The 20,699-nt window shown below is 37.1% G+C and overlaps 2 protein-coding genes across 2 annotated transcripts; one reads left to right on the forward strand and one right to left on the reverse strand.

Moving 5' to 3' along the window:
• The first annotated feature begins 275 nt into the window (after nt 1-275).
• Nucleotides 276-1,670, forward strand: LOC145800852 (uncharacterized). The gene is made up of 2 exons (XM_082890600.1): nt 276-733; nt 1,040-1,670. Exons 1-2 carry the CDS (start codon nt 276-278, stop codon nt 1,668-1,670), a joined length of 1,089 nt encoding a protein of 362 aa, XP_082746726.1.
• Nucleotides 1,671-2,932: 1,262 nt separating this feature from the next.
• SPDS1 (spermidine synthase) lies at nt 2,933-7,660 on the reverse strand. The gene is made up of 9 exons (XM_028216381.2): nt 7,054-7,660; nt 5,994-6,070; nt 5,726-5,848; nt 5,030-5,134; nt 4,695-4,767; nt 4,531-4,602; nt 4,137-4,332; nt 3,410-3,539; nt 2,933-3,294 (listed from the first exon to the last, which is right to left on the reverse strand). The coding sequence occupies exons 1-9, from the start codon at nt 7,223-7,225 to the stop codon at nt 3,229-3,231; spliced, it is 1,014 nt and encodes a 337-aa protein (XP_028072182.2). The 5' UTR covers nt 7,226-7,660; the 3' UTR covers nt 2,933-3,228.
• Nucleotides 7,661-20,699: the final 13,039 nt, after the last annotated feature.

The following is a 20,699-nucleotide window of genomic DNA, read 5'->3' on the forward strand; positions in this document are numbered from 1 at the left end:
TTTTTTTCCTACTCCCCCTCATGTCGATTGTAAATTAAAATATAAAAAATAAACAAATGAACTTCCGAAATATCTCCTAAGAATAGATAATTTTTAATATGAGTGTAAGACTCACAAAACATAAAACATACTTCATATGCTTATGTCTCCTTTATGGAGTAACTGAAAAAAAGAGAGTTGAAAACAATGAAGCCAAGCAAAAAGCATCCAAAAACTAATGGACAAGGCAAATCAGAGTCTTCTTCATCATTAATACCTCCAATAACACAACATCCATGAGAAGACTTTCTCTTTCTCAAGAACCCACCATACCTATAGAGCTTAGAAACGAGGAGGAGGAGAAGGAGGTCTTTGACAACCACGCCCTCCTGAAGGAGAAGATGGAGGTATCTGGCATACTCAAAAAGGCCTTAAAAATCTCAAACCAAAACACCAATTTCACAATCTTCATCTTCTTAACCTCTCTCCCACTTCTCATCACCATGGTTTTCAATGAACTAATCTTTCAAAGAACACTTGTTGAAGCCTCAAAAATGCTATTCAGGTACTTCTACTATAATTGGCCAGTACCAACCTACATACAAGGTTGGTTGTTAAGGTACTTTGGTTTTAAGTTGATTCAACTGGGTTTTCTCTATCTATTCCCTCTTCATCTCCTAGAACTCTTCACCATGTTTGTCACTGTTGATTTAACATCAAAGCTATATAGTGGAGAGACACCGTTGACACTCAGGTTTGGCAAAAAAAAAATTTATAATTATTTTTACTAGACTAGACAGGCTCGAAAAAGTTTAAAAAAAAAAGAAGAAAAAGAAGAAGAAAAAGACTTTATTGTCTTTAGTATTTTTTTTTTTTTACTTTTTAAATTCTTCTAGACTAAACAGCCTTGAAAAGACAGATTTTATCGTCTTTAGTGGTTTTTTTTTACTTTTTAAATTCTTCTAGACAAACAGCCTTGAAGAGAGAACTTCTAATGCAAATTTTAAAACTAAAAAAAGTTGGAAAAAAAGATGTGAATTTTTTAACTGTTGCCAAACAGAGAGATAGGGCAGAGGTCTATCAAGGAAGCAAGGTTCAAAGCTCCTTTTATAACATCAATCCATGTTCTCTACTTGTCAACTAGTACAATACTTGGATTGACATTGTTGGTGACACTCTACTACTTCATTTCAAGAAACATTTTCTATGGCTATTTCTTTGTTGTAGCCTTCGCAGCTGTTTTTGCAGCAGTACTAGGAAAGTACTTGGAAGTGTGTGCACTGTGCAACATGCGTATGGTGATTTCTGTTTTGGAAAGGATTAATTGGGCCGAAGCAATTGCACTCTCAGATTACTTCAGAAGAGATAGCAAGAGACATGGACTCTTTTTTTATGCTTGCTTTCTTTGTTTGGGGATTTGGTTTACGGTCACTATGCCTTGTTTCTGGCTGCTCCAAGAGTGTGGGACGGGTGGTCGTGCCGGTGAGCTTGCTTTGGATGGGGAAATGTGGGGAAATATGATCAAGCAGGCGGCTATCATGATTTACTTTTATGATAGCAAAGAGCAGACTCTGGAGGTCGGTGGAGAGGAGGTTGTCGATGCAGAGGCAATGGTTCGGGATAGAAATAGTTCACAAGAGATGATTGATGAGAAAACAAAACCAGAAGCCTTAAAGGCTCATAGACTATAGTGTTGCTTCAGTGTGACTTAGATCATTATATCTTGAGAAGCATGTCTAAAAAGAACAATGCGAGAGTCAAATTATGTCTAAAGTTAGTGGTGTCAAATGCTAACCTCGATCTATCGCTAAGTTCTACAAGTCTATAATTTTTTGTAATTTACTACATTTGTTATATATAACAATTTCAATTTTTTAATCATCTGCGAGTTCTATAAATTTACAATTTTTTGTAATTTATTGTTTCTGTTATATATAAACAGTTTCAATTTTTTGTAATTTATTGTTTCTGTTATATATAAACAGTTTCAATTTTCCAAACCAATACGCATCTCAAATTTTGATCACTTTCTGAGTACGTCGCATTGTTTCTCTTTCCTCTTTTCGGCAGGAATTGTTCATGATCTTCGAACTTTTCTTTGTGCCAATCTTTGCATGTCAATATCTAATGACTGACTCATTTGTGATGCTTTTGGTGCAAAGGACAGTAATCTCAAGTCTCTTATTGAAGGAAAAGTAGAGGGGGCAACAAGAAAAGTTAGAGAGATCCTCCATGCCGTACATCTAGGTCAAAAGTATACTTTCACTTTGCATGCCCTAAATTAGTTTGGTGCATTGCACATTACAATAGTTTGCATGCATAATTCACTAAAAGCCCCACCCAAAAAGACAGATCCTCTTTATGCCCAACTAGTATGGGTCAAACTCCATCTGACAAACACCTTTCAATTTCACCCCACCCACTCTTAGCATGGTGCATTACACGACACTAGTTTGGTACACTGCTAAAAGAATATAATAATAATAATAATAATATATTAAGGGTTCATTTCACTTTTATCCATTAATCTATCACCATTTTTTCTATTTCACTTCTATTTCAGCCACAAACTATCAATTTCATCTATTTAATTATTAAAATTTCTAATTTCAGTTCATGTAATCCAATTAGAAACGATTAGTAATCGTTAAAACCTAATTTAATGATAAAAAAAATCTGTCCAAAATTTGAACAATTTAACCAAAGCAAACACCCATCAAATTGATTTGTGGGGTGTAGTTTGTTCAAAATATTAAAAAAAAAAAGTCTGTATGTTTGGTTGTCTTTTCTTACCAATCAAATCAAACTTCAACTATTATTATTTTGTTTGTCTCTAATGAACCTCATGAACTGAAATAAGAAACTCTAGAGACAATAAACAAAATTCATAGTTTAAGAACGAAAAAAAAAAAAAATTATGATAATTTAGGACATAAAAGTATTAAAAATTCTATTTGACAAATGTACCATCTATTAAAAAAAATATTTGTAATAATTAACTGTCAATGCAATTAAATGCTAACCAGCAAACACTTTTTCAAGTACCAAACATAAGAAAAAGGAGATCATCCCTACTATGATTAACTAAATCAACTCACCAAAAATAAGACAGGGCGGCCTACTCAGAGCATGAAATTCAACCCTCAACTTATTCTAGATCCTTCGCTAGAAGGACCGTTTCAGTGAGGTGAAAGCCGGGAGCTCTACAACAGTTAAATCCTGATCCTCAAATCCTCCAAAAAAATTCTCTCATTTAGATTTGGATTCAATCACCTTCTTGGCAAAAGATGGCAAACAAAAAGCTGCTGCATGAATCTGAGAAGGAAAATAATCCGAAAATTGGGAAAACAAAAAGAACAAACTCAAATAAATAAATGAAACCATGCATATAAATGTAAAGATAAATTCACTGGACTGGGCAGAACCACACCTCTTTATTGTAGAACTTTAAGGGCCCTTTTGATTTGCAATGGCTCTCATCAGCATCTACTGGGTTGACAGGATGCTTGAAATCCACAGCCGGCCCCTCAGTAGAGCAAAGCATGAAACCAATCACCCCACTGAAATTAAAAAATCACCAATAATAACATGCAGCTATGCAAGTTAAATTTCCAATCAAATGTCAATTACATTACACGATTTAAAATATATATGTTAAAAAAAAAAAGCATCTAACCCAAAAAACAACAATAATAACAATAACAAAAACAGCAGGGTTTCAGTTTACATAATGGAAATGCCCCCTTGTTAGTAAGAGAGTTAAGGACATTAGGTGCTGTTTGGTGCAGCTTGTACTGCTGCTTATAGCTTCTTTTTTTGGGATTTTGTGCTAGAGTGTTTGGTGGAGCTTTGTTTATAGCTTATGAGGCAGAAATAGTTTAAATAAGCTGGAAAAAAAAAAGAAAAAAAAACCTGATAATCTAGAAGATGAGGAAGGGGCACTTTTAGTTTTTACTTTACGATTATCAACTTATAGCTTAGGAAAAGTTACACCGAATAGGCCCATAGAAAAAACAATTGAAAACAGGGTGCCCAAATGGCATACAAACCAACTTTAGAAAATTGCAGTCCTACAGCTGCCCCTTGCACATAACCCATGCTTGCAAGCAAACATGCAAATTGTGGAGAGAGAGGGGAGGTAGTGTTGAAGTGCATACCTTGGGTATGTAGGAACTGTTGTCCATGCATAGTTAACAGAGCCTTTGAATATCTGGCGGCAGTTCACAACAATATCTTCGATTATGTGCATGTGAAGCCATATGCTTTCAGCTTGAGTGCACAAAACCCCTCCAGGACGAAGAGCCTTTGCCACCAACTCAAAGAAGGGCTTTTCAAAAAGCTCTTGTGCGGGACCTGGTTAACATATAACACAACTTCAGAACTTAAAAAATAAAAAAGGTATAGGTTTCAGATGAACATAAGAAAGGTAGCAATTGCATACAAAGACGGTTTTATAACCAATTTAAGGAATATAAGGAGGAAGCAATTGAATAAACTGAAAAATCAATTGAATGCAATTAAGGAATCAATTGCATGCAAAGATATTATTACCAATTGGATCAGAAGAGTCCACTATAACAGCATCATAAGTTCCTGCAGGAACAGCTTTCAAAAAGGCAACTCCTGCGTAGGAGATAAAACCCATTAAGGCATAGCTTAAAGAAAGAAAGGATGACCATGTTGACAACAAGAAGTACAAAAAAAAAGGACCATACCATCACCAATATGGAGTGCTACACGGGGATCCTCATATCCAACAGCAACATCAGGGAAAAATTGTTTAGAAACCTAGAAGATAATCAAAACAACGAATTATGTTGCAATCATGTCCAAAATTGACAAATACATTAATCCAAAAAACTCAAATAGCTAAACCCACAAAAGCTAATCTCAGTTGGAGGCAAATCTCTGTTTGTGTCTAAAGAAAACATATATAAACAGTTTTTTTTTGGTTACAGAGATGAACATAAATTGCTATCTGAAAGTAATAGAACATACAACTAACTGAAGCCAAAAGAAAAATATAGTAACCAAATCTTTTATCACTCACATCAACAACCATTTTATCAATTTCACAAATATCTACGTGCTCAACAGAAGAATGGCGAGACACTTCACGCAAAACACCACCATCTCCTCCTCCAATAACCAAAACCTGACACATGAAACAAGGGTAAGCGCCAAAAATAGAAGGCAAAAAAAGGAAAGAAATTAAACCAGTAACTGTAATTATATAATGTGTGCTTATTAGTTTCTGTGACAAAGCTTCAATATAATTTGAACAGTTGTAACAGCATGACGGGGGGTAAAGCAGCACTACATGCTCAATTTAGACTGTATTCTTAACTAATAGACTAAATTTACAAACATAACTAGCCTTGGAATGACAAAACAACAAAAGAATTCCAGTTGTGTAGCTAAGTATTCCAATGGACCTCATTAATCAATTCCAGGTTTAAACAATAAATCTTAGATCAAAATTATGAATAAACCTCTCAAAATTTTACTTGAGTTTACCCTTGTCCCCTGCATGCATAAGTTCAGAACTTGCTTACCAAATTATAATTACCCAATATAAGAACCTCCATTTAGGCTTAAAGTTCCACTAGAAAAAAAAATATATATATAAATATATAATATACATATGAACCACTTAAATTAAATCCACAATAGTTACTGAAAGAAGATGCAGTCACCCATATGCCTTGGCATTATTAATTAATTAATTCTAAAAGGATGAAAAGACCTTCTTTGGGTTAGGAATCGAACACAGTGGAAGATGGGTAATCATTTCTTGATATGCGCATTCATCCCTCTCTGTCAGTTGAATCACACCGTCCAAAACAAGAACCTTTCCATATGTCGAAGACTGCAGCAGTGCAATAAGAAGCAATTATGTCAAACACGTCCAGCATCACACAATATGCCACCCATAATTAGTATAGAAGTGAATGAAATTACTTTTTACAAGCATGAATGCAAAATAAAATTTTAAGTTCTACAATATCAAATACCTGAAAGACCATGACATTCTGGTATTCAGATTTCCCCTGAAATAAAATCTTTTCCACCTTCAATGAATGTGCTTCTCCTGTATTCATTCAGAAATAATTTTCACAAATAAAATCATGTCATAAAGACATAAATAGACCAAAAAACAAACTATTTTAAAAGAAAAGAAGGAACACTAAAATCCTGATAAGGATAATAAAATAGTTATGACTAACTTAGCAACTCTTTCATAATAATATTAATAGAATAAATGGCTGTCTAGTGCTGCGTAGTATTCAAACCAACAAACCACTTAACATTGGGCTAAAGTGAACATATTAAATAATAATAACATAAATGTTAATACTTCCAGGACAAATCCACCGACCATAGTCAGTGCTAAAGGTATCTTATTCAAGCAATGGAATTAACAACACAATACCGACTCCAGTTTGTTCCTCTTGTTAGAATAATAATTCACTGTTTACTTAACTTAATGCAGTCTTTCAAAAGCCCATTGTTGAACATTTTCTTTGGCTGGTAAGTTTGTTTTGGTGTAAGGGATCAGTCCCTCTGTTCTATTATATTCTTTATTATAAATTTGTATATTTTGTATCTAATAAAATTTAAATTCCCACAAAACAAAACCCACCTTCCAAAATAAATATTATTCACAATATATTCAATTTTCACTTCCAACAAATCTCTCAAACCCAATCATTCACTTGTAGTCAAACTGAATTTAGCTTCAACAAAACATATAATTTTCTTTCCCTTCCTTTCTTTCACCTCATGAATCTTCAAAAGTGTTGATGTAATTACTAGAAGGAACCTAAAAACCCTAAAACAAATCCAAAAAACAGTAATTTGAATACAAATGGTAACAGATATTTTTTTTTATATTTTTTTTTTAACAAACAATCAAATAATCATAGCTAAAATCATACATACATTCATACGGACCCATATAGGAAACTAAACTATACTCTCAAATCAAACACAAAAAGCAAAGACCTTGAATAACAATCTCAATCTACAGACAATATATAGTAGATATAATTCATGTATGCAAAGGAAACAAACCAGGCCACATTGGGCTAATCTCAGAGAACCACCCAGGTATAACAGAAGATATATAACCGGTCTCTTTATTGCTGCTATTATTGTTATTGATGTCCTCCATATCTACAGAAACAGAGACTCCGTTTTCTTCGTCTTCTCTCGGCCTCTTCACAGCTCCCCCCTCCTCCGTCATCGTCTCTCCCTCTCTCTCTCTCTCTCTCTATAATTTCTCTCTCCAAAAACCCTAAAAACGGAGAGGGGTACGTGTGTGTATGGATGCTTTTCAGGTGAACCGAAGGGAGACCACACGATCGCCTCCAGTTGGGGTATATATAGACGGTGGCGAAGAGAGAGAGAGAGAGAGAGAGAGAATAATTGAAGGATAGAGAGAATCTGCTGAGGAAACACGCGTTGGTGTCTTTATTTGTTTTTTTTTTTTTAATATGTCAAAGTACAAATATAAAATGATAGGGCTATCAATTAGGGTTTTGGGATCTGAATATTTCAAAATAAATAAATAAATAAAATTAAAACAAATTAAAACAGTTAAATATGGACTATTGGATATATATCTCCACGGTTGTACGTAGAGAGACAAAGGGAGAGATCAATGAGAAGATCTCAACTCCGGATTAGGAAGTTGGTTTTTCCACTTTGTCAGAGGCAATTTTTGAACGAAAAATGCCTCACACCCTCAGTGGGGGTCACTGGGGGTCGCCCCTGGTAGGCTGAAATTTTTTTTTTTTTTTTTTTATTTGAAGTCCACCCAATGGCAGTGTGCCACCTGTCACTGGGGTCACTGGGGGTGCCCCCAGCTGGGGGTCTGTAGCATAGCCCTGTTTGAACACAGAATATTTAGGGTAAATTATATAAATGGTTCGCGTAGTTTACATGATGTGTTAATTTACTTTTTGCTGTTTTAATTTGTTTGATTCTATTCCTTAATTTAACGGATTGTATCATATTGGTCCAATAAATAACAGTTGTTAAGTTTGGTGGGCAAAAACTCAAAAGATGTATCAATTTGATCATTGTAGTTTACATGATGTGTCTATTTGGTTCATGTAATTTTAATTTGCTTGATTTTGATAGAAATCAAATTGACACATCATTTGAGTTTTTGTCTACCAAACCTAACGGTCATTATTTATTAGATCAATATGACACAATCCGTTAATTTAAAGAGCAAAATTGAGCAAATTAAAATAATAAAAAATAAATTGACACATCGTGTAAATTATAAAGACTATTTATATAATTTTTCCAAATATTTATGATAATTGCATAATCTTTTTTTTTAAGTTCTCGAAATTGCACTTACTCCTTTAGGGATTTTTTTGGCCCTATTTTGAAAATTAAGTTAAAAATCTTTTTTATTTTTTATTTTTTATTTTTTTGTGTTTTTTTAAAAAAAATATACACATACAAAAAAAAATGATATAATCTAAAAAAATTTAAAAATTAATAAGTTGGATTTTAAAAGAGACCTTTGTTAATGTTAACATATCATTAATGAGAATTTCTATATCGCCACATTTGATTGCTAAATTTATTTTTTTATGAGATTATGGATTAGATAGATGATAAGATTGTGAAAATAAGTTATACTATAACAATATATATATATATATATATATATATATATATGTAGTAAATGATTGAATAAAAAAAAGATGTTATATTTTGTTAGAATAAAATAAAAAGATATAATTATTTTTGACTGTTGGAAGAAAAAAAACACCGGAGAGATTTTAGCTTCATTTGGTTTAGTTTTAGAATCATGATTTGAGTGTATAGCTGTATTTTGAGTTATGAATTTTAAGTTGAGTTTTAAAAAGAATTTTGAGTTGTATTTCGAATTTTTTTGGATTTATTTTTTTAGGTTAAATATTTTTTATTATAAATATTTTTTTTAATGTGCATTGGATTTACTATATGTATGCATTGTATTTTTTTTAATATTTTTAAATTTAAAATGAATTGTATTTTTTTATTTTAAATATTTTTTTTTCATTATTCTAATATCACACTACCCATGATACTATTTAATCCCTCCATTTTCTTTTATTTTCATTTCTCATATCAGCATTAAAATTATTTAAAATTTAGTACAATGCAAAACAACACACTAGATTGGACATGTTCCCTATCTCCAATTCCTTTTTTCTTATCGCGCAATCAAACACCAAACTAATAATTCAACAAGCCCACGTGTTTTCTTCGCTTTCAATCACACTAACAATACGGCAGTCAACATGACCTATGTACAGTACATTTATCTTCTTCTACCTATCTTTTAATTATACTTCCCTTCAAAATTTAAAAATTTTATTCTATATCTTTATATGCCTCTTAATTACACTCATATCATCATCTCTAATTATATTCTCATCTCTAATCTTATAACTTCTCATTGCATCCATATTTTTTTTCAAACTATGAATTTACTTCATTGCTAACCATTACCTATGGCCACCTCCAATCACCAATTCATAGCCCCTTCTTTCACCAATAACTCACTCATTGGCACCCCCTCTTCCACTGCAGCCTCACCAGTCTCGTCCCCCTCTTGCAAACCTCCTCCTCTACCGCCAACTCAAAAAAAAAAAAAAAACCCTAGCCTTTCCCAACTTTTCAGTGGCTATATTCCACCATCTTGGACAGTTGGACTTTCTTCCTTCTCCTATTTCATTGATTTTCTTTTGGTGGTTTACCATTTTTTTTATTAAAAAGATATTAGCAATATTGTATGTATGTAATTTGTTACTTATATATACTATATATAATCAAATCAAAATCATCATATCATTACACTTATGAAATGGAGATCTCCACTCCATTTTGTATTTGATTCGATACATCATTTTTTTATGAAACCAAATCAATTTGATATCTCTTCTCTAATCTCTAATTAAATTATTTTCCTTTCTCTTCATCTCTTGTTTATATCTTTTATGTAAAACAAAGTAGCAAAATCTTGAACATGACACGGTGAACAAAATCTTTACTACTTAAACAACACATTAGATTTTCTGTTATGGATCTTGATGGGCACGACTCACATGGCCCAGGACAGCCCAACTCATAATTGTCTTGGGTGGCTCAAACGATCATTTAGTTATAATCTAGTAGGTGAAACTCAACAGTAGGCCCACCGAAGAACTCATATTGGTCTAGGCCCTGTGGCACTTAGATACCTGTTAGATAGGGAGTTAGCTATGTGGCAGATAATGTCAGGACCCAAACCCGGCCCTATGGGTTTAGCACCGTAACCGGCCAGTAATCCGAGATTACCGAAGGCCTGCTTAACAGAAATACAGTAAAACAGAGTACAGGGCCTGGCGGAAGCCAATACAGTAAATAAATAGTGTCCATTGAGCTGTGACATTCTGTATGCAAAAGGACTTTTCACACATTTATACATAAACAGTGCAGAACAGTATACACAATATTTACAATCATTCAACTAGGGACCCAACCCTACAGAACAGTACAGAAAACATTCCGTCTGTACAAAACAGCACGGTCTATACAAAACAGTAAAACAGTACAGAAGGGGGAAAAACGGATAAAACACCCCCAAGCCATAGCATGGCAACTCGGAACCTCGCAGTGAGGCACAAAGGCTGGCTTGACAAAACTGGAGTAACCCTGACGCCTCTAGCTGCGGTCTGGTGCCTGTACACCTACATATATATATGAGCAGTGAGCTAAAGCCCAGTGAATAACATAAAGGGTAAAGGGGTTTAGAATGAATGTCCTTACAGTAATGAAAACAGTTCAATTCAATCAGTATTTCAGTTGTTCAGTACAGTAAACAGTCATATGTGGTACATCCATTAGCATAACAGTAACAGTAGGTCTTGAAAGACCGAACAGTAATGATGGCCATCAGTCAGTAAACAGTAGTGGTTCCACGAGGGAACCGACAGAGAATTCTGTCGCAGTAACAGTAACAGTAAACAGTAAGTACTAAGGATGCCACAGTACAGTTCAGAAATAAAGGACATACATTCATTCAGTAAATAATACCAGTTCAGTAAACAGTTCAGTTCAGTATTCAAAAGATATCAGTTGAACATATCTTTACACAATTGTTACTCACAAAGTTCTGGGCTATAGTATGCTAGAGCGTGTCTCCCCAGTTGCCAACCCTACACAGTTCACAGATTGAACACACTAAGCTACACAGTCGGGAAATCTCATAACTTAATCCCTAATTTGCCTTGGTGTGTTCTACAATGATATCCTCATCAAGATGCCTTAAACTAGGCCTAAGAATGCCTAGGATGGGATGAGGATGCAAAAATACACTTGGAAAATATTTCGCAAACTTTGCTGAAAATAGGGGCTTCGCTCGAGCGAGACTTTCTCCGCTCGAGCGTAAGTCCAAAATCAAAGGCTTCGCTCGAGCGAGGAATCCTTCGCTCGAGCGGTCTGCAAAACAGTAAAAGTACTGGATGCAGAAATTTTACGCGCGATCGTCGCTCGATGGTCGCTCGAGCGGAGCCCTGGACAAAGGTGCTCGCTCGAGCGGGGAATCCTTCGCTCGAGCGAGGAAGCCAAATCTGGAATTTCCAGATTTGCCTCCCAAGCTCAAACCAAGCATTCAATCACTCCAAACTCGACCTCTTGGGCCCAAATTCTGGAAAACATCATTAAATTCAATGTATAACAAGTTTCAAAGCTCAATTTATGAATTCAAGCCCCAAAGGTGAGTCAATTAAAGCCTCATTCAAACCCATTTTCAAAAATATGAAGAACATGCAAACATGCATGGATTTAGACCAAATCAAAACTTCAAAGCTTGTTCAAATGAGCTCATTTCTTTTCAAACCAGTTGGAAACATGGTCTATAACAACAATATGAGCATGCATGCACTAATGTCCACGTAATCAACCTCAAAATGCAACAATACCAACATGCATGCAAGAAATGATCTTCAATCCATCATTTATGGACCAAATCATGACTTAGCTCTACAAATTAACATGAATCGTGCAAGAATGAACTCAAGAACAGCAACAAGAAGATGGATGTCCTACCTTAGTCTTGTAGAATTAGGAGTGAGGGAGCTCAAATATGCAAATACACTTCAATTCTTCAAGATTCACAAGCTAAATCAACAAAAACACTTCTCTCCCTCCCTAACTCTCTCTATGGTCGGCAATGAGAGGGGAAATGGCTGAGGAAATGTTGTCTTGATTCAAGTATAAGGCTCAAGTGTGTGTATATGAGATAGTGGCAAAATGGTAAATATGGCAAACTCTTTAATTGGCTTATTTTAATCTAATTTAATCATACCTAATCAGTTTTCAGATAATTATACTATAAAATCACATAAATTATGAGGGTCACGGAACACTAATCGATTTCGAATTCGGCCGCCGATAAGGCCTTCAATTAGCAGTTCAAACATATAAACATGAACAGATAATCAGACAATCAAACAGATAGAATGCAATTAACTAACATATACTCAGTCAATTCAGTTTTAATTTCAGTCAGTCAGTTATCAGTTCCGTTTAGCAGTAATCGGTGATTATCGGTAATCAATCAGTCCTTAATCAGTAAACAGTATGAGGGTTGTTACAGTCTCCCCTCCTTAAAAAGAGTTTAGTCCTCTAAACTCGAGTTACCTTCATTCTGGAAGAAAACATGATTCAGTGGAAACAGTTCGGGATATCGTTTAGCCATGTCATCTTCCCTTTCCCAAGTGGCATACACGCCACCATGGTTCTGCCAGTCAACTTTCACTAACGGGATCTCTTTGTTCCTCAGTTTCTTGATTCGTCTGTTTACAATCTGTATAGGCCGTTCCTCGTAAGTGTAGTCATCACTCAACACTATCCGAGTAGGCTCAATCACATGGAAGGGATCCCGGAGGTAGTCTCTCAACATGGAAATGTGGAAGACGTTATGCATATGCTCCATTTCAGGAGGGAGCGCAACTTGATACGCCACCGGATTAATTTTCTCAATAATCTCATACGGTCCGACGTATCTTGGTGCTAACTTGCCTTTGACTCCAAAACGAGTCTGGCCTTTCATTGGTGTCACTTTCACAAAAACGTGATCACCCACTTCATACTCTCTGTCCCGTCTTCTGATATCTGCATAACTTTTCTGTCTACTCTGTGCAGTTTTCAGTCTTTGCTGTATCAGTTTCACTTTTTCAGTTGTTTCATACACAATCTCGGGCCCAAGCAAAGGCCCATCTCCAACTTCTGCCCAGCAAATTGGAGATCTACATTTTCTGCCATACAATGCCTCAAAAGGCGCCATACCAATACTCGAATGGTAGCTGTTGTTGTAGGCGAATTCAGCTAAGGGCAAATGACTTTCCCAGTCTCCCTGAAAATCAAGGATACACATTCTCAGTAAATCCTCCAGAGTTTGGATGGTCCTTTCTGATTGGCCATCTGTCTGAGGATGATAGACACTACTCAGTCTCAGTTCAGTACCCAGTGCAGTTTGTAGGCTTTGCCAAAACCTCGATGTAAACTTCGAATCCCTGTCAGAAACAATAGACACAGGCACTCCATGCAGTCTTACGATTTCATCAATATAAATAACAGCCAATTTGTCCGCATTATAAATCGTCTTGACAGGTAAGAAGTGAGCAGATTTGGTTAGTCTATCAACAATAACCCAAATTGAATTCATACCTTTTCTGGAGCGAGGTAACCCGACGATAAAATCCATCGTGATATGCTCCCATTTCCACTCTGGTATGGGTAGGGGTTACAATAATCCGGCAGGTCGCTGATGTTCAGCTTTGACCTGTTGGCAATAAAGACATTTGGATACAAAATCAGCAATTTCTTTCTTCATTCCCGGCCACCAGAAATTCTGTTTCAGATCTTGGTACATTTTCGTGTTCCCCGGATGGATAGACAATTTCGAATTGTGGCCTTCTTGCAGAACTCTTCTTTTCAGTTCAGTATCATTTGGTACACACAGTCTTTCTTGAAATTTCAGTACATTATTCTCAAATTTGAATCCCGGTCTCGGCTTAGATTCTCTTTCTTCGATGATCTTCTTCAAGAAGTCATCCAGTTGCTGTTTCTCTTTAATCTCCTCAATCAGCGCCGGTTGAGCAGAAATAGCAGCTAAGGTTCCACCTTGTTCTCTCAAAACAATTTCTATTTCAGATTTTTCAAGGTCACAAAGCAACTTTTTCTGTCCTGTAAGCAAACAGGCTAAGTTTCCAATCGATTTCCGGCTCAATGCATCGGCAACAGTATTGGCCTTTCCCGGATGGTACAATATCTGTAGGTCATAGTCTTTAATCAGTTCTAGCCATCTCCGCTGTCTCATGTTCAGTTCTTTCTGTGTGAAGAAATATTTCAAACTCTTATGGTCGGTGTATACTTCACATGTCACCCCGTACAGATAGTGACGCCAGATTTTCAGTGCAAATACTACTGCAGCAAGTTCCAGATCATGGGTCGGGTAGTTCTTTTCATGCGGTCTCAGTTGACGGGAAGCATAGGCAATTACTCTCCCATTCTGCATTAAAACACATCCTAAACCCTTATGAGAAGCATCACTAAATACAGTATAACCATCCGTACCTGAAGGTAAGGTAAGAACTGGTGCAGTCACTAATCGAGTTTTCAACTCCTGGAAGGCAGATTCTCTTTGGTCAGTCCAGTCAAATGATGTCCCCTTTTGTGTCAGTTGGGTCAACGGTAGGGCAATTTTGGAGAAATCTTTGACAAATCTTCTGTAATATCCAGCCAACCCCAAAAAGCTTCGGACTTCAGTCACATTTGTTGGTCTAGGCCAGTTCACTACAGCTTCAATTTTCTGCGGATCAACAGAAATTCCATCTTTGCTAACAACATGCCCCAAAAACATAACATGGTCAAGCCAAAATTCACATTTAGACAGTTTAGCATACAGTTTCTGTTCTCTTAGGGTTTGTAGGGCAAGTCTCAGATGATGTTCATGCTGTTCTACACTTTTGGAGTAAATCAATATGTCATCGATAAATACAACAATAAAGTCATCAAGGTACGGTTTAAAAATTCTGTTCATGAGGTCCATAAAAGCAGCTGGTGCGTTCGTGACTCCAAAAGGCATAACTAGAAATTCATAATGGCCATACCTCGTTCTAAAAGCAGTTTTATCAATGTCTCCTGGTTTAACCTTCAGTTGATGGTATCCCGATCTGAGATCAATCTTGGAAAACACTTTAGCACCCTGTAACTGATCAAACAGGTCATCAATACGCGGTAACGGGTATTTATTCTTTACAGTTACCTTATTCAGTTCACGGTAGTCAATGCACAGTCTCAGTGAGCCATCTTTCTTCTTTACAAACAAAACCGGTGCACCCCAGGGTGAAGTACTGGGCCTGATAAACTTCTTATCCAGCAGTTCCTGCAGTTGTACTTTCAACTCTTTCAGTTCGGTTGGGGCCATTCTGTAAGGAGCTTTCGAAACTGGCTGTGTTCCGGGGATCACATCCACGGTGAATTCGATCTCCCTGTCAATCAAATCCCCTGGCAAATTTTCCGGAAAAACGTCTGGGAATTCTCTGACTATAGGAATGCAATCCACATTAGTATTATCATCAATAGGCACAGTCAGTACAGAACACAGATACCCTTTACATCCCTTTCTAATCAGTTTAACAGCCTTCACAGATGAAATCAAATACGGAGGAGGTACTACTCCACTCCCATTAAACACAAATGCAGGCAGACCAGGTGGACGGAAAACAACTTGCTTGGTCACACAGTCAATAGTGGCATGATATTTTTGTAACCAATCCATCCCCAATATTACGTCAAAATGATCAATGTTCAATGGCAGTAAATCAATAAACAGATGCATATCCCCAACAATGATTTCACATGCGGGGTACATATAAGCACATGTCATAGATCCCCCTACGGGTGATGATACGGCTAGCAGATAGTTCATAGTTTCTAAGGGTCTATTCAATTTTCGTGAAAAGGCATGCGATACATATGAATGCGTAGACCCCGAATCAATCAGTACATATGCATTTTGAGTACAGATAGAGAGAATACCTGACACAACGGTCTCGGTATTCTGCACATCTCCCGGTACTAGTGCGAACACTCGGCCTTGCCTCATGGGCTCTTTCCCGGTAGCTTTAGGGTTAGGCTTTGGTGGAGCGTTTGATGCTGCTGCGCTTGGTGCAGCCTTACCACTGGCTTGTGGAGCAGAGGGGCAGTCTTTAACCATGTGGCCCACCTTGCCACACCTGTAACATGCTCCAGATATTCTGTAACAGACTCCCTTGTGCTTCTTGCCACACTCAGGACAGGGTGGTATGAAACCACTCCCTTGGCTGGGGCTAGTTGTCAACCCCGTATTCTGTTTCTTGTTGGCTGGGTTGTGCTTGCCTTTCTTGAATTTGAAACCCTGCCTTTTTCCATGCCATTAAGTTATTGGTGTTTCAGATTGTTTCACTGCTGCAATGTTCGACTCGGCCATCAATGCCCGGTCGAGGACACCCACAAAAGTCGGTAATTTCAAAACATTTATCCGGTCAAGTATTGCCACATTAAGGCCGCCTTCAAATTTTCTGGCCTTCTTATATTCGGTATCCACCATGTGCGGTGCATAACGGGCAAGTTCAGTAAATTTTGTTTCATATTCGGCAACCGACGTGGTGCCCTGTTTCAGTTGTTCAAACTCAGTTACTTTCCTATCCCTGACACACTGCGGGAAGTACTTTTCAAAGAATGACTCCTTGAACTGAGCCCAAGTCATAACAGTAGTTGTATCGCGGATCAACATCCACCACCTTCTAGCTTCTTCTTGCAAGGTGAAGGTAGCTAACAGTACTTTATTCGCTTCTGAGCACGGAAACACTTCAAATAGTTTCTCTGTTTCCAGAACCCAAGCTTCAGCCTTTAACGGTTCAAGGCCTCCCTGAAAGGATGACGGTTTCATTTTGCTGAACTTCTGGGTCAGAGCAATAATATCCCCATCATTCACATTAACATTAGGTTCCGGCTGTACTGGAGGAGGAGGAGGTGGGGGCGGTTGGTTCTGCTGCTGCTCAAGTCTAGCAGTTATCAGTTCTATCATTCTTTCCATTCTTTCCATTCTTGCCTCGGTAGACGAGGACTCAGGTTCATTTGCATTGTCCATTTCACTATAACAGTTATAACAGTTTTAAACATAAGCAGTCATTTGTTCACCAGTTTAACACATTAGCAGATATTCAGTCATAACGTAATCACACACTTAACACGCTCATGAGATGCCCTAATCACTTTCTAGGACACCCTATAGCTCATTTGGACACGTGTGTGCGGTATAACTCGTGGTTAAGTATCGCTCTGATACCACTCTGTCACGACCCAAACCCGGCCCTATGGGTTTAGCACCGTAACCGGCCAGTAATCCGAGATTACCGAAGGCCTGCTTAACAGAAATACAGTAAAACAGAGTACAGGGCCTGGCGGAAGCCAATACAGTAAATAAATAGTGTCCATTGAGCTGTGACATTCTGTATGCAAAAGGACTTTTCACACATTTATACATAAACAGTGCAGAACAGTATACACAATATTTACAATCATTCAACTAGGGACCCAACCCTACAGAACAGTACAGAAAACATTCCGTCTGTACAAAATAGCACGGTCTATACAAAACAGTAAAACAGTACAGAAGGGGGAAAAACGGATAAAACACCCCCAAGCCATAGCATGGCAACTCGGAACCTCGCAGTGAGGCACAAAGGCTGGCTTGACAAAACTGGAGTAACCCTGACGCCTCTAGCTGCGGTCTGGTGCCTGTACACCTACATATATATATGAGCAGTGAGCTAAAGCCCAGTGAATAACATAAAGGGTAAAGGGGTTTAGAATGAATGTCCTTACAGTAATGAAAACAGTTCAATTCAATCAGTATTTCAGTTGTTCAGTACAGTAAACAGTCATATGTGGTACATCCATTAGCATAACAGTAACAGTAGGTCTTGAAAGACCGAACAGTAATGATGGCCATCAGTCAGTAAACAGTAGTGGTTCCACGAGGGAACCGACAGAGAATTCTGTCGCAGTAACAGTAACAGTAAACAGTAAGTACTAAGGATGCCACAGTACAGTTCAGAAATAAAGGACATACATTCATTCAGTAAATAATACCAGTTCAGTAAACAGTTCAGTTCAGTATTCAAAAGATATCAGTTGAACATATCTTTACACAATTGTTACTCACAAAGTTCTGGGCTACAGTATGCTAGAGCGTGTCTCCCCAGTTGCCAACCCTACACAGTTCACAGATTGAACACACTAAGCTACACAGTCGGGAAATCTCATAACTTAATCCCTAATTTGCCTTGGTGTGTTCTACAATGATATCCTCATCAAGATGCCTTAAACTAGGCCTAAGAATGCCTAGGATGGGATGAGGATGCAAAAATACACTTGGAAAATATTTCGCAAACTTTGCTGAAAATAGGGGCTTCGCTCGAGCGAGACTTTCTCCGCTCGAGCGTAAGTCCAAAATCAAAGGCTTCGCTCGAGCGAGGAATCCTTCGCTCGAGCGGTCTGCAAAACAGTAAAAGTACTGGATGCAAAAATTTTACGCGCGATCGTCGCTCGATGGTCGCTCGAGCGGAGCCCTGGACAAAGGTGCTCGCTCGAGCGGGGAATCCTTCGCTCGAGCGAGGAAGCCAAATCTGGAATTTCCAGATTTGCCTCCCAAGCTCAAACCAAGCATTCAACCACTCCAAACTCGACCTCTTGGGCCCAAATTCTGGAAAACATCATTAAATTCAATGTATAACAAGTTTCAAAGCTCAATTTATGAATTCAAGCCCCAAAGGTGAGTCAATTAAAGCCTCATTCAAACCCATTTTCAAAAATATGAAGAACATGCAAACATGCATGGATTTAGACCAAATCAAAACTTCAAAGCTTGTTCAAATGAGCTCATTTCTTTTCAAACTAGTTGGAAACATGGTCTATAACAACAATATGAGCATGCATGCACTAATGTCCATGTAATCAACCTCAAAATGCAACAATACCAACATGCATGCAAGAAATGATCTTCAATCCATCATTTATGGACCAAATCATGACTTAGCTCTACAAATTAACATGAATCGTGCAAGAATGAACTCAAGAACAGCAACAAGAAGATGGATGTCCTACCTTAGTCTTGTAGAATTAGGAGTGAGGGAGCTCAAATATGCAAATACACTTCAATTCTTCAAGATTCACAAGCTAAATCAACAAAAACACTTCTCTCCCTCCCTAACTCTCTCTATGGTCGGCAATGAGAGGGGAAATGGCTGAGGAAATGTTGTCTTGATTCAAGTATAAGGCTCAAGTGTGTGTATATGAGATAGTGGCAAAATGGTAAATATGGCAAACTCTTTAATTGGCTTATTTTAATCTAATTTAATCATACCTAATCAGTTTTCAGATAATTATACTATAAAATCACATAAATTATGAGGGTCACGGAACACTAATCGATTTCGAATTCGGCCGCCGATAAGGCCTTCAATTAGCAGTTCAAACATATAAACATGAACAGATAATCAGACAATCAAACAGATAGAATGCAATTAACTAACATATACTCAGTCAATTCAGTTTTAATTTCAGTCAGTCAGTTATCAGTTCCGTTTAGCAGTAATCGGTGATTATCGGTAATCAATCAGTCCTTAATCAGTAAACAGTATGAGGGTTGTTACAGATAAAGATCTTGTAGAGTTATTGAGCCTAAGCATCAAGCATTAAATGAGGATGTCATGACATTAAATACAACAAGACCTCTCGTTCCCTGGTATAGTGAAACTGCCATGGCCGACGGCAAGTAGATCATAGACTTTTGGCCAATAAAATAGTTTGAATGGACAAGGAAATGATTAGTAAAAGATATAAGGAAGCATGTGAAGAAAGTAAAAGACAACAAGTAATACTTTCTTTCCCTCTCTCTCTTCTTCTTAGCTTTCTCTATCACTTCCAATCTAACTTAATCATCGGAGTGTCCACGGAGAGAAACTATTCCAGTTCTGGTATCTCTCCACCAGACCTTTTGCAAGCGCGCATCAAGGAAACGAAAGCCAGCAGACCTGTGGAATACTTGGATCAGTCCGACCTAGGGTCGTCAATGGATCGAATTTAATCCGAATCCGACCCGAATTCAATCCGATAATCCGAATCCGTTTACAAAAAAATCGATTCGATAATCTGAATCCGTTTAATCCGTTTATTAAACGGATTGAATATGCAAAAATCCGATCCGATCCGATTATTCTCAATTTGAATAAAAAAACACAAAATGAAAAAAAAAAATCAAATTATATAAAATTATAGCTCAATAAATAAATAAAATGGATCGAATCGGATTATCGGGTCGGATATCCGAAATCATCATATTCAGATTCGGATATCTATAATCAGATATGGACTAAACAGATTCGGATCGGATTCGGGTTTGTCTTAATCGGATCGGATTCAGATTTTGACAGATTCGATCCGAATCCGATCCACTTACAGGTCTAGTCCGACCTATCCTTTATAGTCCGTATAGCATTATCAGATCTCTGTCTCGGAAAAGTGATAGAAAGATCAACCTTTTTGCGTATTTTCAAAAACTTTGTGATCATGTGAATAGATTTTGGGAGATTTATGGATCGATATTTATTTCAAAA

This window comes from Camellia sinensis, chromosome 10 (genome assembly GCF_055761805.1).
Source record: "Camellia sinensis isolate YWXY chromosome 10, ASM5576180v1, whole genome shotgun sequence".
In the NCBI taxonomy this organism is placed as follows: Eukaryota; Viridiplantae; Streptophyta; class Magnoliopsida; order Ericales; family Theaceae; genus Camellia; species Camellia sinensis.